Here is a 27,721-nt window from a genome sequence, read left to right on the forward strand (position 1 = left end):
ACAGGAATGCGGGACACGCGTGGCGCCATCTGTCGCACAACAGGCGGCATCTCGATAGAGCGCCGCCGCCGCGGTAGCGAGAAACCTTCGCGAAAAGTATTGAATCGGTGACGTCACAAAAGACGAGACGGTGGAAGGAGGCGGACGGGGTGGACGGACGGTCGTGCGTTGAAAAATGTCCGGTTACTTGAATTTATCGTCTACGTGAACAGAGAATAAGCGTGGGTAAACACACGAGTTTCGCGAACGACACCGGCGTGCGAACCGGCGAGTGGACGTCCACGAGACGGACGTCGTCGTTCCCAGGGCACGTGTAGTAAGCCGAGAGGAAACCAAAAGTGCTCGAGTCGCTCTCGCGACTCCTGTGTGACGGTTCGATATCGCATCGCATCGTAAAGTTGCGATAAAATAAAACAAGGCGAACGCGGGCACGCGCGCGCGGCGACGTATCGCGCCAAGAGTGCCGAGGATCGCAGCTGGATCTCTCACCATCTGTCACGGTAAGATAACGGCGATATTTACCCGATCCCATTCGACTCGAATTTCGAGATTCATCGGCGAATCTCGCTCTCCCGTCGTTTCATCCGCGAGGAGGTTAGGTTCGCCCGTTTGTTCGTTTTCTCGGCAAATCTCTCTATCCCCTTTACGCGTGCGGCCAGTGAACGCCCATTTTTTTCGAAGGGATTTTCGAATCGCGCGTGTCGGTCGCGAGCCCTCTCGCCATCGTCGTCCTCGCGTTTCGTTCTTCTCCCGGGATCGTCGCCACTACAAATGCACATTCTCATTGTCAGATAGAGATCCGAGGATTTGTTTGGTAATCAAAATTGTACCGAGTTGTGCCCTTTAATCTATCGTTAAAAGATAGCATCTTCCTCGCGGGATATTGTTGCGTCGCTGACGTCCGCTTATGATGTAGCACTTTAACTCGCGATGTTTTTATTCAAATTTAATTCTCGTCCTCCTTCTCTCTTTCGGATAATGTAGAAAATGACACGAGGCACGATGAAGAATTTTCATTTTCGAATTTCTAGGAACGTGTGTAAATAAACATGAATATGTATACGTCGAATGTATCGCTTCGTATATAATCAGCCTTCATGTCGTTCGACATTTTTGTATGAGAAACGACGAATAGCTTCCGAGCGATCTTGTTTGTTATATGAGTCGGCACAGATGTTACGATAGAACCTATTTCGAGTCAGCTGATGATTTTTTCATGTACGTTTAATCATACTCTTGCGACATACTCGTTGATTCTTCCGAGATCTCGTTTAAATGTAATAGTTACGAGAAACGCATCGTTCAGATTCCTCTCGCGACGGTCCTAGAAGGAGAGAGAGAGAGAGAGAGAGAGAGCGAGAGAGATTATCCTTATTAGTTATCGAACGAGAAATGACAAGTTGGGAAGAGAGACGAGGCGAGGAGGGGAGGTGCGGTCTCCGCTTCCGCGAGTGTAACATCCGTAGGGCGTGTGTTTTGACTATATGACTTTTTTTACCTCGCTTGTGCGCGGGACGTCGAGTTGCGTAGATCGCGCGCAACTTGACGAAGTAGAGAGAGAGAGAGAGAGAGAGAGAGAGAGGTTAGGCCTCAGTCGTTGATCGACGGGTAGTAAACACGGTGCCGGGCGCCGCGTCTCCTCCGCCGATTTCTGCGTAGCGAGAATAGACACGTGGCTTCGCAATCGATGTACAATGGAAACGCGTAATAAAAAATAAACACTTGTTTTTTTTCTTATTTTTTTTTTCTCGATTAGCTCATGATAAGATTAAATGAAACTCGCGCTCGAGAGTTTCTCGGCTCTTCAGAGAATGACGAGGCGAATCCGAATAACGATCTCACTTTAGTGATAAATATCTTTTATCTCACTTTAGAATTGTATCTATTTCCTTTTTTTTTTTTAAATTGAATTCTCGGATATGCATCGCATTATTTGTATTCTAAGAAAACCGGATTAGAATATTTTCATCATCTGAATATATTTCACTCGGGAATGGAAGAAAATATATATGCGATTTTCCGAAAGTTTAATGTTGCTTTTTTTTTTTGCCGGAGGCATTATTTATTCACGTCGAAAGAGATATGTCGTCCGAAATCGATGGAGGCTCCTAACGCCGATGGCGCCGATGCTGTCTAATGATGACATTTAAATGCGGTGCCGCATCGTTCGATTGTTCGCGCGGCGCGGCAGGAGGCGAGGATATTTTTTTTTCTCTCCTTCGTTTACTTTTTTTTTTTATTGATCCTTGTCTTTTTTTGCGCTTTAATTTCCCTCCTCCGTTTCTCACACATTAAAACTTCACATTACGAATTAAAAACATTTATATAGAACGATTTTTAATGCCGAACAATATAACGATAGAGATGAAAATAACTCGATAATTTGATTGCGATTTTGCCTTTTCTCAGCTCATTGTCTCAGATTAAGCGGTCTTGGACGAGGAGATCTGGGAACGAAGAGAATGAAGATTGTCAAGGGGGAATGATAGGTAAGAGCACGCTTAAAAGGAGAGACGACGGCAAGATCGATGTCGATTAGAAGAGTGACGAATCCGCGAAAACGTGCGACAGGATGCAAGAGGGTAACACCGCCGTTGCGCTAGCGATGGTGACTCCCGGATACGATCAGGACCCTGCGAGTGGGGTCGCCGATTATACGACTCATCAAGATCAGGCCCAGTTCGAGTCTGACAAGAGAGCCGTATATAAGCATCCGCTCTTCCCGTTGCTGGCGTTACTCTTCGAAAGATGCGAACAGGCGACCCAGAGCTCGGACAACTCCACGTCCGAAAGCTTCAACATGGATATACAGGCTTTTGTCCAGCACCAAGAAAGAGACCGAAAGCCTTTCCTGATCAATGACCCCGAGATTGACGGTTTGGTAAGACTGAATGAAATGCCTTTTTGTAGTGTTTGTTTTGTTCTTTAGTTGTTTCTCTAGTTACTAGTAGTATTCGATGCGCTTGTATAGTAGAATCGAGATCGCGACTCGGGGAACAAATGAAGCGCGCGTGAAAAGACGATCGTCATTAATGAAAATCGAAACTCGTTCCTCTCGCGGACATTGCAGATGATCAAGGCGATACAGGTGCTGCGCATCCACCTTCTGGAATTGGAGAAGGTGCAGGAGCTGTGCAAAGACTTTTGCAACAGGTACATTACATGCCTGAAGGGCAAGATGCAGAGCGAGAACCTGTTACGCAGCGACTACAGCCACCATGGACACGATATGGGTCCGTCGAGTGGCAGCAATGGCAGCAGCCCGTTGCAGGTTAGACGTTTGTCCGATATACGCCCCCCGGTCTGTCTACTCCCCTTACCAACGTAGATATCCTTATAGTCGAAGGGATGTACGCGCGGGAGTGGCAAGGGTTATAATCCGCCGCTTCATCGCGAGATTCATCAATCGATGAATCGATCTTGTATACCACGCCACGAGCGTACATCTCTTGAGATGATTACAAAATTCCCATCCCTGCTCTCTGACGGCTAGTTGAGACATATATTTGCCAGGTGCTGTCATCTACAGGCAATGATGTTGAGTCGGGAGCTAACGGATTCAGAGTGAGCCGGGGGGACTCCGGACTGGCGGAGAACGATGGCGCGAATCCGCGAGAAGAGAGCGATAATCACGATAATCAACCGGTTCGATCGTCGTCTTCCGCCATCCAGCGCAACTCGAGCAAATCCGCTAGCCAAGACCACGACGATCCACTCTCACCGTCCGCGGTGCACGGAAGCACGCCTCTCTCGCAGATCGGGGCGCATGGATGCGCCCCGGTTAACGACATGTATCTCGGTCAAGGTGAGTCTAATTCGTCGAATAGCTTCTTTTATATCACTCGTTGTCGATCGAATATTATTGCTCTGGCCAAAGTAAGGTCGGCCGAATCGTGATACGGTTATCTCCTTTCCGTCGACCTTTTTCTTCTTTTCCTAGGATAAATCAACATTTCTCGACAATTTGCACTTCTTGCATCTTTTTTATAGCGAATGTGGTTAAAATTTATAGATGACAGTAACGAGTATCTACGAACTATCTCCAACAGAGTATATTTGGAAGAAGCTGGATACTGGGGACTTGTCGCGTTGCGAGAACGGGAAAACGCGGAATACGCGGAATACGCGGATGTCGAAAATGCTAATGATGAAAAGTATTTTGGTTAGGATTATAACGTGTTTCTTTTGTTTCATGCTACATATATACACGTATATATGCGTGCACAAAAAAAGAATATTATTCGTATTTTTCTCAACGTATCAAATTGCTGTTATATTATCACTTTGTAAGTTACGAGTATATCAAACACGTCAATCGTGGTTAGACATTACTGTTGCAGGCTCGCCTTCTCCGGTGGCGAGCGAGGACGAGGAGGAAAGTGCCAGCAACGCGGCCTCGAATCACGCTGGGAACCATAGGAGTAATCACGGTAGTGCTAGAAAGGGACGTCAGAAGAGAGGTGTTTTGCCTAAACATGCTACTAGCATTATGCGAACGTGGCTCTTTCAGCATTTAGTAGTAAGTACTTATTTACCTGATAATTTACCATTGTGTGCAGAATAGTCGTATAATCTCGACACATTTAATTATAATCTTACGATACACGCATATTTATCGCAGCATCCTTACCCAACCGAAGATGAAAAGCGTCAAATTGCCAGCCAAACGAATTTAACACTGCTACAAGTGAATAACTGGTTTATCAATGCTCGTCGACGGATCCTACAACCTATGCTAGACGGCGCGGGTGCGGATGCAGCGTCGCGCGCTGGAAAACGTCACAAGGTTTCGAAACACGCTGTACAACAACAAGCGACTCAACAACAACAAACAGGCTGGCAATCCGAAGACTCGGCAAGTGATTCGGGTTCTAGCGACGGTGAGGGAGGTGCCGCTAGATCGAAAGACGGTAACGATAGCGATGAAGATGATCTTCACTGACCTCTGTCGATCACCGAAACGTCAACCTCTTTACGGTACCTTCAAATCCAGTTGCTCATTACAGTATTAAGGTATTCGGGTATAGATATCGCTTTAACTGTCAAATACGTAATTAATCTTGCGAAAGTTAAGAATACGTGGGTAGAGGTTATCACGCTCTCTGATTATTTGACACTGTCTATTCGTCATCTACCCAATCTATTAATTTTTTTTATGACTAACAATCAGTCATAAATGATAAATTTTTAATCTCGGTTCATATCGTGGTGAGAATATTAACTTTATCATATATAACACACGAGAGACGAGGACTGAGATTGAATAGGTACTAGAAAGAGCAGCTTATTACTTAAATACATATAATTTAAACGAAAAGATACTTTTGCATTAAGCTATGAAATGTTATTTATTTTTGATGACAATATTCAAGTGAATAACCACGCAAATAGTAAGATAAATCTGATTTTTCTTCCAAATCATAATTTTTTATTAGTTTAGTTATTTTTTTTTTTATAACGTACGTCTCTCCCTCATGATAATATTTATGACATCTATAAAAATGTAATTAGAAAAATATGTTATTTAAATGTAATCTTATTAATGATTCATCGGACAAGAAATCACTGTAGAAAGATTTTCTTTAATGGTTATGTACATTTTCAAACATATATCATTGATGAATTATATCGCGTGTAAAAATTTTCTTTTTTGTACATTTTAAAATAATAATAATTAATTGCCTCAATATCAATTATTGTCAGTTTTTTGCCATACACATACATACAAAACTTTAATATTTTATAAAATATAATAAAACGACAAAATCAAATCTTCATCTTCTGTTAGCTTCATTAACAATATTATTATATTATTATTGGTATTGTTACAATTAATACTGTTTCGACTATTTGACTATCTACTACTACTATTACTATTGCTATTACTATAACCACCGCTATTATTACTATTATTACAGTACTGCTATTACTAGTAATAGTATTACTACTGCTATTGCTATTCCTTCCATTAATGCTATTACTACTATTACTATACTATATGACTTTTACTATTATTACCAATACTATTACTACTACTGTTACTACTAATACTCGCGCTTCCGCTACCACTAAAGCTACTGCTATTACTAATACTCATACTGCTCCTCTTATAATAATTGCCATTCTTGTGTTGCAACAAAATCCCCATATTTTTCGTTTGAAATTACGGTTCGTGTATAAGCTTCTTCTGAGATAGAAATTTGTTAATTTGCTTTATAACTTGTATAATGGAATGCAATACGCGAACAATGAAACGACAATTGAATCGTTGATAATTAGTACATAATTGTAAATCATTTGATTAGACGCATCGTTTGTAAAAAGATAAAAGATACTTACTTTTCAAATTTGATGAGAACATAACTCATAGAAATGCACTATTGATTGTACTTTTCGTGCCATTAAAGAGCGTGGTAACTTCCGCGTTTAGTCTTTGTTCAGCTCTGCAGTGTCGTGGCATAGCAAAGCGCTGTCCCTCCATGATAATAATAATAATATAATACAAATAAAATATAACTAATAATGATAATAATTATTACGCTATTGATAATGATAATAATTATAATTATAAAATAATGATAATAATGATACTAGTAATAAAAACAATAAAAACAGCAACACAACACACAACGCAATGATGATATATAATACTACATTAAATATATGACAATTATATATTTTTAAAATCTAAGTGTCGTCCCTGAGCGCGCGTATACTGCACGTTACTACTGTACATATTACATGCGGAACTATAGTGTGAGATAGAGAGAAAGAGAGAGAGAGAAAGTGAGAGAGAGAGAGAGAGAAAAATGAAACAAAGAACAAATATTATCGAATATGTAAAAGAGAAGTTAATACTTTTCTTGTTACTGAAAAAAATGGATATATTCGACGACATACATTCATGCCATCTTTTTTTTTAGAATAATATTAATGTTTATGCGCACTAGCTGTCTACATGTGATCATTACGTTTTACTGTTAACGGCAGATATTCTTCCTTCATGTACTTTAATGCTCGTTTATTTTGAACTTTTCTTCTTCGAGTCTAGCAAGTTTTAATATTGAAAATTCGCAAATTATAGCTGTTCTCGCTGAAATATATATTCGTGTATATATACTGTTCTTCCCGATACACATATACGCATGTACATTTATGCTTTCCCAATCTATCGTTTCCGCGCGATCCGTCCATCGAGATTTTTACACAAGTGGTTAAGGCATTTTATATTGTTAGTTTTTTGGACGTAAAATAACGTAGCGAAAATTACTTCCAAGTCGATACAGTTTCAATAGAAAGATGTTCTTCCCCTTAATGTTAACACTAATACAGATCGTGGAGAATTCTCGTTTCGGCTTAATTTATCTCAGCTCTGCCAATATATTGTCACCGTCGTTTTCCTCACTCGGATTAGTTCTCGATAAGCAAAACAACACTAGTCACTCGATCATAAGAGGAAAATATGCCATATGACGCAGCCTGCAGTGTCGCACGGTTTGCCTTAAGAATATAGCCAAATATTATTTCTCTCCTGTTCCTCTCCATTCTCTTCTTATATATGTATTGACTCTCCTGATGTACATAGCCAATTGACAGAGTGCTTCCATTTATAGTAGCTCGCAACTTGTTCGAATTGAGAATGAACTCTAGTTTTCATTGTTACTTTTATTTTTTTATTTTTTTTTAAATATCGATTTTTTGTATGCAACATAAGCTTTGCCTCAGTCGCTTCGATCAATTTTTATGATATCGTAATCGCATGATATAAGTATTTGATAATATACGCGATACAACTCGAGTAAAACGATATTATCAATTGCAGACAGCTGACAGTATAGCTCCGTGTGTACGACACATCAGTCCGTTTAAAAATAATAAACAATCAGCCGCAATACAATAAAGATTAAAACTTGTGGGAAAAAGTATCAATCTCGTCTTTCGATTTTTTGAAAAAAGAAAAAAGTATTTGTTCGCGAGGAAACGCACCCCAAAGGGATCTGCATATTGCTCAACCGGAGTGTTTGTAATAAGCAATAATATACGCGATCCAATGTGAGATGAAGAAAGAAAAAAAAATCGTTTTCCTAGCAAATATTATTGCTTTAACAAAACCGCCACCTTTCTCTCGTCATACGGGACTATACTGTATTCGAGAGATAAATAAAATTTCTAAGATAACGTTATAGATTAAGAGGTAGGTTGTAAGGCTGAACCACGTATACGTATGTGCTGCGGCACCAGACGACTGTGATAATTCGGTGGGCGGTGCCCAGCCTCCTACTTCATCCTTGTATACTAAAAAAAATAATTAGAAATAAAGAAAGAGCGTAAACAATTTTACCGAGGAGAGGTTGAACGTATGTCGGGACGTGCGTTGTAGAAATGATTTTTTATCCATATGCACGTTGATCAAACGAAAAGTCACGAAACGCGTGGCATTTAAAATATGCGCTATTGGCATATTTTCACTTTAAATATTTTTCCTTTCTTCGCGCATACAGATGTTCCCGTATAAAAAAAAAATTATTACGACGCGTGCATATAGATACTTTATACTAGAAAACGTAAACACTTTTGCCGCATTAAAATGTCGATGCGAAAATTATCTATCGAAAACTAGATTAAAGAAAAAAAAAGAGGACACAAAAGTAGGAATGGGCACGCAAAATGACAAATAGTTTATTAAATAATTGACAAATCGTGATCATCGACGCGGATTTTTCGAAATTTATGAATAAATCCTAATTTAAGAATTTACATTTGCACTTAGTATCTTGCGAATTGTACGTCACTTGTTATTAAAATATTTGTATGCGCGTAACATAATTATGCAATGACACACGGATTAGTTTCATAATTATATTTTCTTATTGTAAAAATATCGAACCTTCATATTTTTAATTTCTTGGAATAACCTCTCTATTCTAAACTTTTTTCACATTTATTTAATAATATGAAACAAAAATGTCATTTGATTCGTGCACGTTCTCGTTCTATGCATATGTGTTTGAAATGTGAGATTGCATCTTAAAGTAAGACCCAGAAATCCAATAAAGCAAACCAAATAAATGTAAATATTCAGTTTATAGACATGAAGTTTAATTATATCTAATAAGAATTGAGAGAGAGATTACGATTAAAAAAGATTATATATATATATATATATATATATTTCGGAAATCTCTGAATCAATTTTTTCCAAGAACGGCCCATTTCTAACTTTGTCCATGTTTCAAGTCGTAAATGAGAAACATTATACACTTACATGTATACTATAAAAAAGGAAGCATAGATATATAAATTAAATACTTCTTTCCCATGTACATCAAAACCCTGTTAAATAAGTTGGTTATCGATAATAAACGCCATCACGCTTGCATTATTTCCTTTTTATTCTTACCGTAACATGTGTATAAGATAATGTTTATTAATACTATTAATATCTCTATATACATTATGTTTTCATTCCATAGCTTTAATAAAAATCTATATATACAAAGTGAAAATTAAGAAAAATATGAAATAAATCGAGACTTAATACTCGTGCTATGTAAATAAAAAACATTATGCATTTTTATTATCTTAAAAAGATTAAATCTAAACCTAAACCACTTTGTGAAAAAGTGAGAAAGATATATGACTTCATATGCCGTTTTTTGTAATATTGCAGTAACAAATTTATATCGTTATTAAAAGTAGACTCGTTAGTATTATGTCAAAACTTGTAATCTTTTGTAGAAGCAAAAAATCATGTGAATGTTTTTTTTAATAGTTTTTTAATAGAAATACATGGAAATAGATCAATTTTTTTCTATATCACCATTTGTATATTCGATAACATAAATTTTTGTAAAATATAAAGAACTCTTTTCGAATCATGGATTAATAATTATGAATCTTAATATTCTCAAATTTTATTTTTTCTGTAAGATTCATACAGATGAGGTATTCTTGTATGTTTATTAATGCAAGATAAAAAAAGGAGTTTTCGGCTTTTTATCAGTTTATATTATTGAATATGATTGATGACAAAATTAATTTATTTTGATGTATTTTGCTAAAACTTAATTTCATATAACTTTTCGTTTCTTAAATCATAATTCAATATAACTGCGATGAGGAAACAGGAGTTTTTTAAATTATCAGTGCAATGATTTAATAAATATATATATATGTATATACACAAATACAAAGCTGTTGAATACATCGAGTCTTCCGTCTCGATCATCTTCTTTATATTTTTTTCTCGTATATATAAAATTTTATAAATGTAAACGCATTTAATTTACAATACAGATGGAGCCATATCATATAGAAAGAGAGAATTGCAGAGAAGAGGAAAGATATGTCTGGTGACTTACATTTCGAAAATATTAAGGGCGCATCAATTAATAATCTTTCCTTCCAATGAACACAATGCACATATGAAACAATGATAAATAATAAAAATGATTATAATGATAATGAGATAATAATGTAACATACTTGCAAATATTTGAATTAGAAAAATCGTCCGAGGGCGCACCACACATAAGGTTAAAGGCTAGTTATTGGAACATCTGGATCTTGATGATAATTATCTAACCTGGTCATTGATATGTGGTCCGCGGCGTATCCCTAGCAATCAACGGTTCTCCTAAAGCAGAACGTCATCGGTGTAATATGATTTATTTAATTATCCTTAAGTCTTCTTAAATTTAATACTAACCTTGAATTAAATAAAACATCAGCTCGTTTATTGATGAACCACACTAACACAAACGAAGTACCGGCGATTAAGCTACCCAGAATCATACTGAAGCGTTCTGTCGCTGCTGATGGTTTAAGAAACATTCTCACGCTCAATGTTTGCCATATAGATTCTGTCCAAGTAGAATAAACTCCCGATTTCATGTCATACCCTATAACAGAGAATATACTATTAGGAAAGATCGTTAATAGATATACCAATTGCGAATAGCAGTAACCTACCATCGATGATAAACGCAGGACTTACAGCTGCGCTATAATTGACAGTCGAATTTATACATAATCCTGTAGAATTGAATCCGCTCATCCAAACGAGGCGATTTTCGTAGCACGTTGTTTCATTCGTCTCAAAGAGCCAGTCACCAGTCAGAAAAGCCAATAGCTGACCTGTCAAACTTGTCGCGGGGTTGGGCGCTCTGTGTACACCAACGTACAATGGCAGGACCTGATTAATCAATTTAACACTAGGTGCCGAAGACGCATGAAATAGATCACACTTGGCGCTCTCTAAGTAACAATGTAGCATTTTCGTGATAAGTTCTTTCACGGATATCGGTAGATAAGCGGGCTCTGGGTCTTGCTCACCCGTCACCATCCAGTAAAGTTCATTAGCGACCTGAAGAGCAATTTTCTCTAAATCTGATGCAAGTGCGCTACTATCGTTGCTAAAACATGATACATAATGAGAATCTCAATGCAAAACACATAAAATATGCATAAGAATTTCAAACAAGAGCTATAATAATACCTGTTAAAACCGAGACTCTCCGCATCGTCTAAGATACCGTTATAATAATGATTCTTAAACTTTTCCTTGTGATTGCTTATAACAACAGTCGTTAGATCCGGTTTTGCTTCCAGGAAACTTTGCACAGATGTAGGTGGGACACTACCGTTTAAAACACCACTGTTCGGCACGTTCAATGCCTTCTGCAAATGATTTATCATATCGTCTTCGCCATTAGTATGAAGAAATATTTCCCCTCCACCCAACTGACCAAACTCAATCACGCTCTTGATGTCGTCGATGTTTAAATTGATTCCACCGAGAGCATTAAAATTGTTCTGCTTCAAGTCATATACCATTCGACTAGATCCTATGTAATCGAATGCCTCTCCGTTCAGCAATGAGAATACAATGTTTGTTTCTAGATATAATAGTAATAGGAATGAATATATATATATATATATATATATATATATATCGCATGTATTGCAATTAAAGATTAACAATTCTATAGGAAAGATTGATACGTACTATCAATAGTAGCATTTAAGTGACTCAAGTAGTATGCAGTAGCAAGCAATGTTACAAGTCCTGTCACGACATTACCCGCACCAGGTGATATACCATCGAATAATGATGATGCATCCAATCGCGCCGTTACTAGTATTACTGTATTATTATTCTCATTGAGAGGCACTAAAGGCCAATGTATGTTTCTGTCTCCGAGTGGATCGCAAAATGTCGTCGGATGAAAATTTAACTTGAAATCAGTACGTTTTATACATGATTCCGAATTAACAGCAGCATACATGAACGATTTCATTTCTATTGCGCAAAGAGATCTCTGATACTGTGTTTCGAGATCGTGAGCGTTATGTGTCTGAAAACAAGATTTTATGGCCTCCAAAACAGTTTGATTCTGAAAAGAACATGTTTTTGATATTAAACGTATCATACATATATTAAACTTGTATTGATAATTTTATAGATATGAATTTAACCTCTGTATAAAACATGGGAAATGGCCAATCTTCCATGAGCAATGCAGATCCAACAGAATTCCATGGGTTTGTGCTATTACATTTTTTATAACCAGAATATCGATTTGGACACGTATCTTCAGGTGAATACGTTGGTGGGCGTTTATTAGTATTTCTCGTTAATAGCACTCCATTTATATTATTCGTATTTCGAAGTCTTATGAGTGTATTTCTAGTAAACATGTCAAATGGAAGGACTACAGTATATGGACCAGCAGTGGCACTTTTTTCTATCCAAGTAATATCGCCATCTGTCTCAATTAGATGTACGACACCTACACTTCCTGATCTACTGGCTGTAAGTAAATGAAATATTATAATTGTTTATAAAGTAGCATAAAATAGCTTCTATTGAAGATACAGATTACAAATCGACAAAACGTAAAAAAATGAATATCAGTTCTTACAAGAGCATCCAAATTGATGCGTGCCATTGTGTCTTCGGAAACAAGCAGCTACACCATCTAAAGGCATGTAGATCATATCCTTAATTCTCTCAGTGGCCACTATAAATTAGTTTTTGAATTAGTGATTATTTTTAATAATGTCGAAACTAAATATCTTTATACGAAATAATAATTAATTAAATTAATTTTTATTCACCAGAATTTACGATGATAAGTGCTAAAATATACTTCCACATTTCCATCGCCATTTTTGATCTTATTGTTTACTCGAGGTTGGCTGTAATTTCCAAATATTACCTGCTGTCCTTACGATACATCTCGAATATAGAATACAGAATTTTAATAATAATACGTCGCGTGAGTCATGATAAAGTTCACATTGGCTAGAATAGTTCGGTTATCCGTTTGGTTAGAATTCCTTGCTTTTTGCTTTTACAACGCTTGAATAAAAAATCTTTCCCTTTATTCACGTCCACTCTAGTATATATAGTGTATTATTATTAGATAATATCACTACGCTATAACGAAAACTAATATCTAAATTTTACGAAAACTTCTAACAAATCGTAGACAACAGAATTTTATGTCAAACCTTGAAAAACTGATATCAGAGAGAAGCCTGAGGAGCTGCCATCTACCTCTGGTAGATAGTAGTGTCATTCGGGCGCATGGATTATTATTTTGTATGTGTTTTATAATTAATAAGTTTTACAATCGTCAATGTTGCGAAATTGATAGTTTACTTTCACATTTTTAATTATAAATATCAAGCAATTATAAAAGCAATTAGGGAAAATAAATTTGTGAGTAATGTGTATATTTAATTTATATATTGTTTGTAAACAAATATGAACAATATTTATAACATAACATTATTGAAATCTAGTGTTAACTAAATTAAGTACAGTTGACAGTAGATAGATAGACTTCAACTTGATCGCTTCTTTGGATGCTCTCACTGTTGTTTGCTTGAAACAAGCATAGTATTAAGCTGTATAAGGTGTGATATTTTTGGAATTCGGAATTGCAACAGGACGATTTATATATGTAGTAATACACAGGACATTCTAATTTTTAACGGCGTCAAACTTGTAATCATATAAAAAATTATAAAAAGAGATTTCTCAACACGATATTAGATAGTTTAAATAGTTTTAGGAAAAAAAAACAATGTTCGCGCGGAGATTCTTTTTTTTTATTCTTGATGTTTATAGTTGTCTTTTAAGCAGTTACTTCGCTAGCTGCACATTTATCGTACATTGCATCAAGGACTTGGATAAATTTGAGATGACGTTCTTCAGGGGCAACAGTTGCACCGCGACTGCCCCACAAAAACTTAATATGAAATTCAGTGCGAAAGGCGTCCGACAGTAATTCGTCGCTTCTGCAACCTTCCAAGGCGATTTCTGCATTTCTGCGAAAAAGTGGCAGACTCTCGGCTAGTTTACGAGCTGCTTCGAGATGCGACCAGACAATCGACAGACCGCAGTCGGGCGCCGAATTTTCCCACGATGAAAGAATTGCTGCTGCGAGTCCGGAAGGCGCCACGGTGCCTGTGAACAAGCAAAAATAATACTAACATTGAAAGAGAAAAGAAAAAAAGTAACAGGATAATAATACTTTTATATTTTCAGTAAAAATAATTATTTTTGATAAATACCCAAAACATCTTCGGGACTGCGTTCTCCAAGTAACGCAATTGGTAGCAAGTGTGGTAATGTCGTATTAGGCGCCTGCGGATTGGTACATTCATTCATAGCTCGCAAAGTAGGTCTTAGTTTTGCTTCAAAACTAAAAGCTTCGTCTGTATGTTTTTGTCTTAGCAAATGCCATGTATTAGCCAGTCTTTGAATTTGTGGCAAGCACAGGCCGAGCATTACGCCACAGAAACCGTATAGATTGCCAAGCGCAGTTTTAGTGTCAATCGCCACTTTGATCCATTTGCTAATGGTAGCCGCCCTTTCTGCAATAACAATTATTATTCCTTAGTTTAATACAAAAATTGTTTTTCATAATTTATTTTGTATAAACATTAAGTTTCTCTCTCTCTCTTTTTCTTACTTCTTAATTAGAAACATTATATCAAAAGTAAAATTAACATTACAAGGCTTACCTATAGCTGTGGCTCCAGCCAACACAGTAACCGCCACTAGCAGTTTCAAACATTCCGATCTTTCAATCAGATCTATTCTAGCTTGTCTACCATGAGGAAGAGTCGCCAGCTCGATACCACTCAATCCAGTTCTATTTCCGGATCCTGGTTCAAGCGCCACTTCGAGATCAATTTTCGTGAGATGGGAAGCGAGTACTCTTGGTGCCGAATCTAATAACATTCCTGAGACTCCCCTCAAGGCTATTGGATCCAAAGGTCTGTGTTCACCAGCTGGTAAGAGAAGTGTGGTAAAGCCCTCGATATCGAGCATTGTGGTAATTTCTAGAGACGGTGCGGCTACCACCAACTGTTCCTCTGCAGATAATTCGTACTCGCTGCCATTGTTGTCATTAATACCATTGTTACTGTTGTTATAATGGCTGCGTATTACTACACCCTTAATTGGCACTGAAGAGGAAGGATTACTGGCGCCACCGGAGTTGTTGGTCTCAAACTCGCTATCTCCCGATCCGTTTCCGCTGTCGCTGCCAGAAGCCTGGTAGCTTTGATGATGATGATGATGGTGATGGTGATGATGATGATGATGATGATGTTGATAGCTTGGCACATAGGGCACCCTGGGAGGTTTGGGTGGCGCCGTAGTGTTTTGCAGATTTAGATTCGATAATTGTTGCTGTTGTTGCTGCAGTGCTGGATCAGAGATTACTCGGATAATCTTTTGCCGGCCCAAGGATAGAGAACACGAAGGCGGCTGGCTCTGGATCGGCGGTATTCGTGGTAAAGTACTGGACTGGATAGGCAACTGCGGAACTGTTTGTTGATTATCCTCTAGGACGACATGTTGATCGGGACTATGATGCTGAGCGGTCAGAGAGTGGCTGCGTTGCTGTTTCTTGGGTAAACGAGGCGGCGAGCCAGTGGACAAAGAGGACGAAGAATTAGAGCAGTGCTGGTTGTTTGTCGTTCCCGCAATGCACGTCAATGGAATTGATCTGGGCCTTGGATTAATGATGCGAGCGCCGCTGGCCTGACTGATTGGCCGGCCACTGCCAACGTAGAAGGTTATTAAATCGGCAACTGTATCAAAGGCTTCATCTTCAAACTGATATTGCGCCCTCTCATAAACTGTGTCGGGCTGAATTACAACCTATCGAGGAAAACCATATTTAAACTTTTATAAGATAATGTGATCTTAAAGTGTTTTAAGCGAATTTGAATATTCTACTTGACAAATAACTACAAACATCATTCATAATATAATTAACTGCATTGAGAGCTAAAAATCTCAAGGTGCTTTTGTTTCTTTAAATTTAATTAATATAATCGCAATTAATCCTATTAATTAATAATCGCAATTTACCTTATTAATGACAAAATGAAGTGGTTGGCCTTTCCAGCGCACGGTTAGAACGTAGTTGCCAGGTTGAGAGGCGCAATCGCGCACTAAAAAATCCCCGTCATTCGGTACTTCCACTTCCGCACCTTTTCGACCGCCACGCAACGTACTGCCATGGTACCAAGCGTGCGATCGCAAATCTCGCGGATCGAGAAGCCGCAATTCTCTTTCTAAGAGCTTACGAGTGGATTCCTCAGGTGGTTCCTGCAATCGATCAAAAGAAAATTTATATTTCTTATTTCTTTATTTATATTTCATATTTCTCGTTTTCAGCAGTTAATTCAAGGCTCAAATTTTTTAAACATTTCAAAATATTTATAGTGCCAATTAGATCGCACTCTTGTGTTAATTAAATTAAAATTGTTATATCCGGAAAAAAGGTCGAAATTTGAACTTTTTATATTTTATATAAACAATGAATCATTATTATCTTGAATTCAATAAATTGATATCATGTCGACATCTTCTCGTATCCTTAATTAATTACTCGGAATGATAAAAGAAACAATAATAATATATCGCGCAAACGTTCTGCGTAAGACAATTGTAGCAATCAAGGCAGGAAGAAGACGGGACTTTGCAGTCAAGCGAAGATTAGCTTAACAAAAAGAGCCTTCAGCTCTTCGTCACATGGTCGTAGATAGTTTGTTACTCGCGTCATCGACGTATCGCATTAACCAGCTTGGTTATCGTACATCATTGCTCGAGTGTATCATTTCTTTTGTGTCGCGCTGCAAAAAGCTAGTGTTGTAACTTTAATTAATTGAGATTTATGATTATATGTTTGCACAAATATATATAAAATTTTATTATATTATTATTATATTATTATTATATTATATTTATTTATTATTTATATAAAATAATTTTTCAAAACATTTATAGGTAAAACATTTATAGCTAAAAAATATGGCATCCTATGCCGTATAATGTGTGTGGTTAATTAAATTACATATGACTAATCTTTACATAAGTATTCATGATTGTATCAGGATTGATCTTGCCAAATAAATTGATCTAATTAATTCAACTCCTTTTTAAATTAATTTTTGGATTTCCAATTAATTCTAAACCATTTTTTTCAAATAATCATCAAAATTTATAATGTAAAACAAAAATGTCTGTATACAATCGACTCACCATCGGCAGAGACAAATTGTTGTTGCTCTCGAGTGCCTTCGTCGACGGCGATTCACTTTGGGAGGGACATATGTAGCGATCCTCCTTCGCCTCGCTGTCGTCCTCCGGTGTCCTGCGAGAATGAAACCTTTAACCCGTCACATTTCACGGCCGTTATTTTCAACCTCTGACGCAATTCTCTCTCGTAAATTGCGATATCTTCTAAAAAGCAAACTCTCTATACGGCTCTTCGAATGGGCAGATAGAATTTGTCTGTACTCTCGATTCTCAGAGCACGCGCACGCACCCCACTGACCAGCGCAAGCTTACAAACTCAGACTTGCAGGTCCGTATTTTCGCAAGGTATCACAAGAGTACACCATCGGATAATATTAATAGATTATATAAAAAAAACGCGCGAAGAAGAATAAGACAGGACACAAAGAGAAATTAATTGCATGCCAAAGAAAATTTTCGTCTTTGTCCGCGTGTCTGTATTGACATTTATTACATAATTCAAAAATTTGACAGAGCTTGTGTCTTATGTGACACACCAAGATTAAATTTCTGTATAAAAATAAATATAAAGTTAATGAATCATTCATCATTTACGCGACAATAACTATCACCATTTTCACGCGTTTTTAAACCCTTGATTATACGTCACTGCGATGTTATCGCCCTCGTTGTTTTCACCCGCTCTGGTTCTACTTGCTCCTTTCCCCATCTGTCAAAGCGAGCAGTTTTGACAGATGACGGATATCGAAATACATGCATCGAAATTAGATGCTTCTCATGTTGCGTTTCACATCTAAAGACGCAACGCAGAATCGAGTAAAAAATATACCGTTCTTTTAATGCTTTCGAATGGGTTATTCCGTCAATATGGGGGGTTATTGATCTCGGATAAGAAGCTCTGTAAAGGGGGAGGAGAACCGTGCGGTTTAGGTGCGCTTGCGTCATCCGAAAACGTTCGATAAGCAGCATCGAAGTGCATTTTGGATCAATACGTTGCATTTCCATGCTATAAAGAAAATAATTTTAAAAAATGATTTTTTTTACGCAGTTTTATTTATTTCAAATTTTTATTATCATCATAATTAAAGCTGTCCATAATTTCTCTCTCTCTCTCTCTCTCTATCTACGATAATTCCATGTCATGATAATAGAAAAACTATAATGTAAATTTTTTTATCGTATACGAGATAAATACATTTCGTATCTTAAAGACAAAGATCTAAGAAAACCGGTTCGGGAGAACCGTCAACCCATTATAATCTCGTACCGGTATTTCGATATCGTACCCTTGAAAGACTAATTCATAAGTTATAACTTTGAGACATACCTTGGACTATTCCTAGAGAGATTGTTAGATGACGGCAGTGTCACAATTAAACTTGGCTCCTTCTGAATGATCGCTTCCGGTTGTAAATGTATCGTGTGTCTCTTTTGCCGAAGATCTTTACACGAGTCCAATGAAGCAAGACCGTTTCGTTTGCGTCGTCGGCCGCTGGTGCCTAAATTCTGCAGTGCATTCATAGATGGGAATCGAAAGCTCCATGCTATGCCTAAATATCACAAAAAATTACATGTGAAACTAATCGCATATTCTTTTTTAATTGAATTATAATAAATAAATTAATGTGCATGCAACATAAATGCAAGTATGCAAAACCAACAAAATTTGAAACTTCGAAGTTAATTAATAAATAATTTTTAATTTAATATTAATGACACTGATAATTATACGCTTGGTGATAATTAGTCTAATCTTAAACAATTTTAATAAAAATAATTTTCACGCAAATTCAGAACGAGGTGCATATTTTATTGCGTAATACATTTTCTTATTGAATTTTTTCGCTTATTTAATAATATTATTACTTATACTACTTGTTAAGATTCTTTTTTGGGACTTGTAATGTTCTGATTTTTTTTTTTTTCATTCTATGACTTTACAGTACATGTAAATACACAAGTTACACGACTGATATTTTCACGCATATCGCTACAAAAACTTAATACAACATGCATATAATAAATACAACATGTATATAATAAATATGTAAATTTTGACCTCTATTCACACATGTTTGTGCCGTTTCTTAATTTTATTATAATTCTATTCTCACAGCTGTGTTACATTGTACAATTTTGCACGACAATAAACAATAATTAGCATGACTGTTATAACTTTTTTGAATTTGAGAGAGAGAGAGAGAGAGAGAGAAAGAGAGAAAGAGAGAAAGAGAAAGAGAGAGAGAGAGAAAGTCACATATTTAGCACTTTAAATTTTTTAATTAGTATTAAAAGAGCAACACAATCAACCAAATTACTACGTGCAATAAATCCAACGCGTTTCACACTTTCGTGATTATGTGCGCATGCATTAATGGCTTGGATCAAACTTGGTTTCAATGTACCATGAACATGGAGCTATGGAACCCCCTTACCTTTCGATAACTTGTTCGCGTATGAAAAAGCAAAGTGGTGGAATGCAGGTGAGTAGGATCGTTTGTTTCTTTCACTTTCTTATACGTATATTATCCGCTTCGCTATCTCTTTTTCTCACATTTACATTTACTGTCTATTACATCAACCCATTTTTTTCCTTTAATGAATAGTTTCCTCTATCCACGAGTGAATATAATACCTTGTGACAATGATAATATTGTTCTTTGTCAGATATATTATATATATATATATATATATATATATATATATAATATATATATTTGGATATTTAGAAAAATGCTATATTAATTAAAAAAATAAGAAGACAATTCTAGTGCAATTTTGCAAAACTTGAAATTTGTAATTTTTTATTTATTAATTTTTTTTAACAAAAGCAAAATAATTATGATTTTAAAGCTAAATAATTTTTTATTCTATTTTTTATGGCATGCTAGTATACTGGAAAATGTCTATCGCATTTAACACACATAATAAAATAAAAATTTATTAAAAAATGAAATGTATGTTCTCTGTTCTCAAGCTATATTCTTCACTGATTTTTATAATATAATTTTAATAGACCAACAATAATATAAATTTTATTTAATTTTAACGTTGATTCATATACAATTATATGAATGTATCCAGCATTCAGCAGTGACATACTTTACTTAGGTTGTGTGTGCATCGTTGCGAGAATATTACTTACGTAACGTTTATACAATTTACGTTATGTTTTACGAACGCCGTTCTCTTGGTTTCTCCCGTCTATCGTATGTACATACGATATGCGACATACGATCGTATGGATGGAGAGACGAGGTGGGGATGCGGAGATTAAACAGAATGCACACACGTGTCTTCATACAATCCGATCCGCACGCATACGTCATCAACGATAAATGCGACGTGCGCGACATCGCCTTTCCCTCTCGTCAATGACACCATCGGAAACTTCACTACATATAAATAACTCGCTAGACGCACTAGACTAACACATAATTGCAATTTTTTATTTATCATTAATTTATCAATATCATTTACAGGACAAATGCTCGCATATTGAAAAAAAGATTTCAAACAATTGCTTTTTTCATCTATTTTGTTACAAATACGCACCTCGTTCAAACAAAACTTTCTACACAGGATGATCGGCAGATGCACCGCCTATCGGTATTCCCTATCGAGAGAAAAGATCGCGATAAATTCGAGAAAATCTGTACACGTGAATAGTAATATGAAAGGAAACGTGGTATTAAATGAAACGTGTTGGAAAATGCGCACTGACTCTGACTTCTTCGCGATTTCAGTTTGCTGGCGGTCTTGCCCATTTTCCCGCCAGGCGCATGCCAGCGGTTTCCTGATCACGCTGCAACAATTTCCGCAGATAAATTCACTCGAAGGTGCACTTAAGCAAACGAAATGGCCACAGTTCGGATGCACTGACACGGCACAGCTGTAGCAACGTGCGACGCGGTCTAACCGCAGCATAATGCGATACCGAACTCAAGACTGAGACTGATGTGAGTGAGCGAGCGCAAACATACTAGAAGAAGGGATCAGACCGACCGACCGACCAACTGAATGACCGAGCGATACGCAAGAGGCAAGTGGCGCTCACAGCGTGAGGAAGGAGGAAGGCTGCAAGGTGTGAAACAGCTGACAGATGAGAGAGAGAGAGAGAGAGAAAGAGAAAGAAAAAATGAGATGGAGTATAAATGCGCGAGTTTTATGTCAAAGAATGAGAGGTGATGTATATGTATATGTAACGGAACATGAAAAATTTGAGGATAATTTAATTTATTAAACTTTGCTTTAAGTAGAAGCATCGTATATACCATCTTAGGCCTTGTTTATTAGTGCTATCAGAATACATCGAATTTTACAGTCAATATTCTCTCTTTCTCTTTCTCTCTCTCTCTCTCTTTAAAGATTCTGTCATATATTACTCACTTTCTCTATACATCATATACATACATAGAATAAATATTATATTTTTTGCATACACATGTTGACTAGATCTTACAATGTTATTTTATCCATGATTTCAAGCGACCGATTTACTGTAAGAACAGTTTCACGCCGCGACATATTTCCTAAGTATTTATATTAACAGATACACTTGCTAAACAAATTATGCCCAATTATGACCAAATTGACATTCTGATCGACTTTAGCTGTATGTAGTGTGTATTTTCGTGTATAACATATTCTTCCTTCTATTTTTACTCTCTCAAATTCATTTAATTCAGTAATCTACTAAAAAATATGACTAATTGACAGTTATCGCAATATACAATGTCGATTGTTGACATTCCTTTTTTGTAGACTTTAATATATTGTGTATGCGCTCAGATTTATTACAATTTCCGAACTTAGTGCGAATGTAAAGTTATGGTCCAATACGCAAAAGAGATGCGCATTCTTTCAATAACATTGTTTTACAAATGCCTATTAAATATTTGAATATTGGCTATTACATAAACATTGTATCAGAGAGACAGATTCACTATATGTATATGTGTATATATATATATATATATATATATATATATATATATATATATATAATACTTCGAAATATATTTAAAGGCGGACAAAGTATACATACTGAGAATGACATATATAAAAGTGTAAATGACAGTTGACAGGCTCTGAGACTTAAATATTTCCTGTTAGAAATTAATTTATTGCGTGTATACGTGAAGAACAATGGTACCCACAACTAAATTTTTCCTATTCTGTAGAAAAGATGAACTTTCCGAATCTGTTAGATTAATCTATAAATGAAATCCGAAGAATGCTTTATTGACAATATCATTCTTGATGTGCTTCCCATATAGTATAACTATCTATATAATAATGCTGGTCATTTTTTCATTCTTCGGATTTTATATATGATTTTATATATGATACAAATATGTGATCACGCAAGACACACTTTATTTGCAAAATGTTAAAAAATAATTCGCAAATCTCACAAGTCGAGTAATAAATATTCCCCAGATCGTAAGAATAATTAATGATTTGTTTATGCAATTGAAAACTGTTTTATATGGCATGGATACCTTTTTTACCCATGATAAGGCTAATCGGAAGCACCGAAGTTAAGCAGTCACTTTGTCTTTTCTCGCATTCTAATCGATTGATTAAATTTTTTTTTTGCGTTCTAGAGATTGCACATATTTTTATTTATTATTTTTTAGCTTGTCTCTCTATATACATATATGTATACTCGGTATACGTACACATGCATGCACGCACGCATGTACAAGAAAAAAAAGAGAGAGAGAAGTTATAGAATAAAGAAACACAATTTGTGTATAACATATTTCTAGTAAAAAAACTAATAATGTAAAATATTTCGTTGTTTTAACATTTTAAAATATAATAGGCTGTCGTGAGAAAAAAAGCTCTCGCATGCGTACTTACATGATTGGTATACATTGAATATTTACGTGGATTTTTAGATTAAATGTATTTGAGGCTTAAAAAAATTGTAATTAAAATATAAATATTTCTCGGGGTTTACTTATTAATATTTCTCGCTATATGAAATAACAAATGGTAATATCATGTATTCAAAGTGCGTAACTGTAACTACACCAGTATAAATGTTTTCCTTTTGCTGTAAAAAAAAATGATTTTTATAAAAACAAATATAGGCAGGTACATTGTATTATATTGTTGGAATTCTTCGATTACTGTTTCACTACTTTGCCCATTATGAATTTACATTACAATAACATTGTGGCCTCATTCGTGGGCTTGATCTAGAATACTTTCATGTGTTTCATGAGTTTCGATTTTCTCGAACATTCTTCATAGAAAAAACCACTACTTTTAGAATTGTTAGTTATTTAGCTATTCTCTCCTGGGCAGAAGATAAGAAATTTTTAATGCTCTTTAACACTCATTTTTTTAAAAAGAGCTTTACAAAGGATTAGATCCTGTTCTGCGCGTGTACTGTAACAAAGCAATACGATTATTTCTTTTTTATCATTTCCTAGCGTAAACAATAATATAAAAGCTCTGAAAACAATATCCTCTTTAATAATAAATTTTTATCTTCCAGCATTCACATAGCATACTACAATCGAATTAATTACGTGCGTTTATATTTATGAAAAATTTCTCTGTCATATATCTTGAAAAAAAGATCTTTTTGCAATTATATAATTTAATTATTTGCTAAAAGAGAAATTCGCCTATAATAAAATATCTTTATAAATACTTTATATTGAAATGCTTCCGATTATATCTTACATGTATGTCAGTATACGTACTATTAAAACTTTCTTTAATAAAAGTATACATACAAAGCTTAAAAAGTAGGCTAAAAATGTCCAACTCTGGATTAATAATTCTATGTTGGAAATTACGGCATTGAGAAATAGGCCGGCTATTATAAATTGCATGTTTCGATTTTCAATGTGGGTATGCTTGTCATATAAAATAATTTGTAAAGCCATTAACATAAAAACAATTTCAATATAAAGTAATCTTCATGACGAAAATTTTGATTTTATATATGTGTGCGCGCGTGTTGTGTGTATACATGTATGTGTGATGTCATCCTATCTAATATGCCAATATATTGGTCAATGATGAAGCTGACGTATTGCGTGCATGTGCAGATTGTGTGTATGCAGACTTGAAATTAATTAATAATTTTTCATATTGTTATACAAATTCTTTTATATAGCACGTCATATAATATGCTAAAGCATGTGCCAATCATAGAACATATATGTTTGTGTTAAATAAAATTGGCATAATTAATTTTTTCAAGCTTGCTTAAATTGTATACAATTCCTTGTATCTTCAAACCCAAGAGAAAAATATCAAAGTATTATAGAAATTTATATGAGAATATATATTGCAAAACTATAAGATATATCATCATCAGATTTTCAAATAATGACAGTCCAAAACGCAATAATATTATATAAATGATGGATCAAGATGTATTCATTCTTTCATGTCCATCATAGCTCTATTGTAAAAGTTTGATTGAAATGAGCGCAATATAATTGATAGCAATAAAGCAAACGCTATAATAATCAATGTGCTCTCTCTATATTTAAACTTTACGAGCAGTCACAATAAGAATAAATAATTGCGTTGAGAATGTCAATGTAGTTGTCACAAATATTGAAAATAATTTTGCAAACATTACATATTATATTTGCAAGCGGCTTATGCCGTCTAATATTTCGCAATACAATCATAGACAGTAACACACACTGATTTATATCGAATGCTAAGAAAATAAAAACGTCGAATTGCACCAGGGTGTCTTTCCCTCTCTTTGCGCAGCATTAGATATTTTATACATAATAAAATATATAAATGCATACATGTGACATGAGGCTTTCGTCGATACTTCCTTGTCGTTTTTTTTTAGCGCCGATTGCCATTTTGTGCGTGTTATAATCAGGTAGATGTCTGGTCCGTTGAGAGAATAAACGGAACCGGAAGAAATGGCGGTTTACAGAAGAGCGCAGGCAGTGCCGTGCATCACCTCGGAGATGAACATCGGCGTACCGGCGCTGAGGCCGCCATCACCCTTATCTTCACCCTTTTCATAGTCGCAGTCAAAGTAGTGGCTCTGAGACAGAATATATCTTATGACACAATGTGCACGTTTAAAATTTTAAACAGAAAATCGTAGACAATAAAATAACTAAATAGAGAGTGTAATTTCGAAGTTGCGCGAATTAATCCTATCGAAATTTCAATTAAATTTTTAATCAAACATTTAATTAAAAATTTTCAATGCTTGTATATTTTTTTCCAATCTAAATTGTATCTAAGAAATCTTAAATTGTAAAACAGACGTATCTTGCAAATGTATACCTGACAATCTAGACATCTACAATGATCGCTCATTTTGCAAGTTATGCCCCACTGTTTGGCCATTGCTTTGTAGAATTCTTTGCTCGATTTGTGAAGTATCTTGGGTGTTTTGGCTGATTTTTTGTCCCCACCTCCAGGACCGCCATTGTCATCATCATCCTCATCACCATCTTCAGTGTTCTCCATGCTCTTTTCTTTACGGAGAGCCCGTTTCTTCTCGTCTTCCTGCTTTGTCTCTCGTAGTGCAATGGCTGATGATTCCATTCGTGTCTAAATTATAGTATATTCGTGATTGAGAAAAGAATTGAGGCGTATCCCCTTTTTTAACACGATATAGTAAAAGGAAAAAATATCAGTCATAAGAAAAAATAATATTAATCTTTGAGCTGCTGACATTTTATCGAAATAGGAAATTATGGAGCGATATTGTGCGTCTACAATATTTTAATCACAATTTCTAGCAGTAGTATAGCAATCGCAATAACAGTAATATTGTACAATATGCGACGAGACCGTTTGTCATAATGTGATGTGTAAATAACGAATGAAGCAAATTATCAATCGCACACATCTCTGCAATTTATATGCGCATCGTATATTAATCCGTATATCGCATTTTTCATCACTGAGCTGTCATGGAGCAATGACCTAAAGGCTTGAAACGCATATTTTGTTCTTCGGTGTTTACTTCTTATATAAAACTCATCGTATTTCTACGCGCAATTTATGAAATTAAATATGGTCTGTACAATATTTATTTGATAATAAAAAAGTATCAACCAAAAAATATTTTTATATTGTTTAGCAATTTAATCTGGACTAAGATTAATTGATAAACTTTTTATTTGAAATGTATGGCACTTGCCTCTTCAAGGACGTGTTCATAGGAAGGCGGAGGCGAGTTAGGTATCATCTGTTCTTCTCGAATCGATAAACAATTCTTGTCCGTTTCCGCTTCAGGTGCATCTGTAAACTCGTTTATTCCCGACGACAATGATTGATTAATTTGTTGTTGTTGTTCCTCAAATTCTACACTATTGTTGCGACTATTGTCGGAATTTCGCGATTTCAGCATCTTTGAGAAACGTAGCTTGAAAGGCGCCAGTTTGACAAATTTCTTTGACTTCGTGGTCTGTAGAAAAGATAAAGATAATATTTTTATTTGCAAAACAATCATTCAAAGAGAATTGTTATCCAAAAATAATTTTACAAATATATGTATGTAAACTTTTTTGTTATATGTGTGTCTAACAAACAAAAAAATTTTTAGACAAAAATTCGAGAAAAAAATAAGATCAATATATAAATATAAAATTATATGAAAGAGTAAAGAACTAAAAATAGAAATAGAAATAGCAAAATTTGTATTTATCTCGAACTCTTTTATCTGCCTTCTGATACTTATTACTGTAATATTATTTACTAAAGAAATTTATACATAAAAAAATTTTTGGTTAAAAATAGATGCTTGGTGAAACGTAAAGGTTGAGAATATTGATCTGTACGACAAGATATGCAGCTGCACCGGATGCATCTGCTGTTGACCTACTGACCGAGTTTGCAGATATCAGCGGTCGACGCCACCCGACTTGGCGCATTTGCGACCGACTTTTAGACGAGCGAAGCTTATCCCCCGCTCTTAAGCTTCTGTCGGGAAGAAAAGTTCGATGAAATCGAGGGCAAGCCCAAAAAATTTGAGTCTTACACTTTATGCCGTTCTGTTATTATTTTATATTTCGATTTGATATGACGCGCAAAAAAAATAATATTTACTTTTACTAATAATTATATGTTTTTAATAAAAAGTAAGAAAAATAAAATATATTTGCTATATTATTATTACTGATATTTTCTTAA

At 35.5% G+C, this 27,721-nt stretch overlaps 4 protein-coding genes across 21 annotated transcripts in view; 1 reads left to right on the top strand and 3 right to left on the bottom strand.

The window, feature by feature from the left end:
• Window positions 1-88: 88 nt before the first annotated feature.
• Window positions 89-9,379, top strand: LOC126852169 (homeobox protein PKNOX2-like). 7 transcript variants are annotated; one of them, XM_050596665.1, is made up of 8 exons: window positions 89-500; window positions 2,410-2,489; window positions 2,572-2,881; window positions 3,071-3,271; window positions 3,514-3,805; window positions 4,013-4,162; window positions 4,326-4,519; window positions 4,622-9,379. In XM_050596665.1, the coding sequence occupies exons 3-8, from the start codon at window positions 2,573-2,575 to the stop codon at window positions 4,940-4,942; spliced, it is 1,467 nt and encodes a 488-aa protein (XP_050452622.1). In that variant the 5' UTR covers window positions 89-500; window positions 2,410-2,489; window position 2,572; the 3' UTR covers window positions 4,943-9,379. The 7 variants fall into 7 exon arrangements, with proteins under 7 accessions (XP_050452622.1, XP_050452617.1, XP_050452624.1 ...); XM_050596666.1 differs by lacking the exon at window positions 89-500 and adding an exon at window positions 1,603-1,689; XM_050596660.1 differs by having other exon boundaries at window positions 91-500; window positions 2,410-2,881.
• LOC126852164 (nicastrin) lies at window positions 7,958-13,538 on the bottom strand. Of its 2 annotated transcripts, XR_007687797.1 has the most exons (9): window positions 13,120-13,538; window positions 12,924-13,022; window positions 12,478-12,812; window positions 12,008-12,395; window positions 11,498-11,897; window positions 10,972-11,414; window positions 10,709-10,901; window positions 10,486-10,636; window positions 7,958-8,295 (listed from the first exon to the last, which is right to left on the bottom strand). XR_007687797.1 is itself a non-coding variant. In XM_050596653.1 (8 exons), exons 1-8 carry the CDS (start codon window positions 13,169-13,171, stop codon window positions 10,618-10,620), a joined length of 1,929 nt encoding a protein of 642 aa, XP_050452610.1. In that variant the 5' UTR covers window positions 13,172-13,538; the 3' UTR covers window positions 10,214-10,617. The 2 variants fall into 2 exon arrangements, 1 of the variants encoding a protein (XP_050452610.1); XM_050596653.1 differs by lacking the exon at window positions 7,958-8,295 and having other exon boundaries at window positions 10,214-10,636.
• Window positions 13,539-13,723: 185 nt separating this feature from the next.
• Window positions 13,724-21,595, bottom strand: LOC126852159 (breast cancer anti-estrogen resistance protein 3 homolog). Of its 8 annotated transcripts, none has more exons than XM_050596643.1 (10): window positions 21,294-21,595; window positions 21,125-21,185; window positions 20,715-20,964; window positions 20,005-20,204; window positions 18,897-19,119; window positions 17,573-17,684; window positions 16,397-16,636; window positions 15,037-16,183; window positions 14,584-14,886; window positions 13,724-14,476 (listed from the first exon to the last, which is right to left on the bottom strand). In XM_050596643.1, exons 5-10 carry the CDS (start codon window positions 19,088-19,090, stop codon window positions 14,145-14,147), a joined length of 2,328 nt encoding a protein of 775 aa, XP_050452600.1. In that variant the 5' UTR covers window positions 19,091-19,119; window positions 20,005-20,204; window positions 20,715-20,964; window positions 21,125-21,185; window positions 21,294-21,595; the 3' UTR covers window positions 13,724-14,144. The 8 variants fall into 8 exon arrangements, with proteins under 8 accessions (XP_050452600.1, XP_050452601.1, XP_050452599.1 ...); XM_050596644.1 differs by having other exon boundaries at window positions 20,715-20,996; XM_050596642.1 differs by having other exon boundaries at window positions 20,715-21,185.
• A 380-nt stretch (window positions 21,596-21,975) lies between these two features.
• The window catches only part of LOC126852179 (uncharacterized), a 60,610-nt gene continuing 54,864 nt past the window's right edge, over window positions 21,976-27,721 (bottom strand). For all 4 annotated transcript variants that reach the window (XM_050596680.1, XM_050596681.1, XM_050596682.1 and 1 more), the window contains 3 exons: window positions 26,730-26,996; window positions 25,865-26,134; window positions 21,976-25,616 (listed from right to left, as the gene is read on the bottom strand). In XM_050596680.1, coding sequence (XP_050452637.1) covers window positions 25,497-25,616; window positions 25,865-26,134; window positions 26,730-26,939 — 600 coding nt within the window. In that variant the 5' untranslated portion in view covers window positions 26,940-26,996 and the 3' untranslated portion in view covers window positions 21,976-25,496. The remainder of the gene's footprint in view (window positions 25,617-25,864; window positions 26,135-26,729; window positions 26,997-27,721) is intronic.

This window comes from Cataglyphis hispanica, chromosome 10 (assembly GCF_021464435.1).
Source record: "Cataglyphis hispanica isolate Lineage 1 chromosome 10, ULB_Chis1_1.0, whole genome shotgun sequence".
In the NCBI taxonomy this organism is placed as follows: Eukaryota; Metazoa; Arthropoda; class Insecta; order Hymenoptera; family Formicidae; genus Cataglyphis; species Cataglyphis hispanica.

Excerpts from the sequence above, each read along its gene's own strand:
- LOC126852169 (XM_050596665.1), top strand. The coding sequence starts at position 2,573 with ATGCAAGAGGGTAACACCGCCGTTGCGCTAGCGATGGTGACTCCCGGA. Across the intron at positions 2,882-3,070 it reads ACCCCGAGATTGACGGTTTG|ATGATCAAGGCGATACAGGT; the intron begins GTAAGACTGAAT and ends CGGACATTGCAG. Across the intron at positions 3,806-4,012 it reads CGACATGTATCTCGGTCAAG|ATGACAGTAACGAGTATCTA; the intron begins GTGAGTCTAATT and ends TAAAATTTATAG.
- LOC126852164 (XM_050596653.1), bottom strand. The coding sequence starts at position 13,171 with ATGGCGATGGAAATGTGGAAGTATATTTTAGCACTTATCATCGTAAAT. Across the intron at positions 12,813-12,923 it reads GCATCAATTTGGATGCTCTT|CCAGTAGATCAGGAAGTGTA; the intron begins GTAAGAACTGAT and ends ATTTACTTACAG. Across the intron at positions 10,902-10,971 it reads TCCTGCGTTTATCATCGATG|GGTATGACATGAAATCGGGA; the intron begins GTAGGTTACTGC and ends TCTCTGTTATAG.
- LOC126852159 (XM_050596637.1), bottom strand. The coding sequence starts at position 21,336 with ATGGGCAAGACCGCCAGCAAACTGAAATCGCGAAGAAGTCAGA. Across the intron at positions 19,120-21,293 it reads GAAATCGCGAAGAAGTCAGA|GCATAGCATGGAGCTTTCGA; the intron begins GTCAGTGCGCAT and ends TGTGATATTTAG. Across the intron at positions 17,685-18,896 it reads CTCTCTAGGAATAGTCCAAG|GACACCGGAGGACGACAGCG; the intron begins GTATGTCTCAAA and ends TCATTCTCGCAG.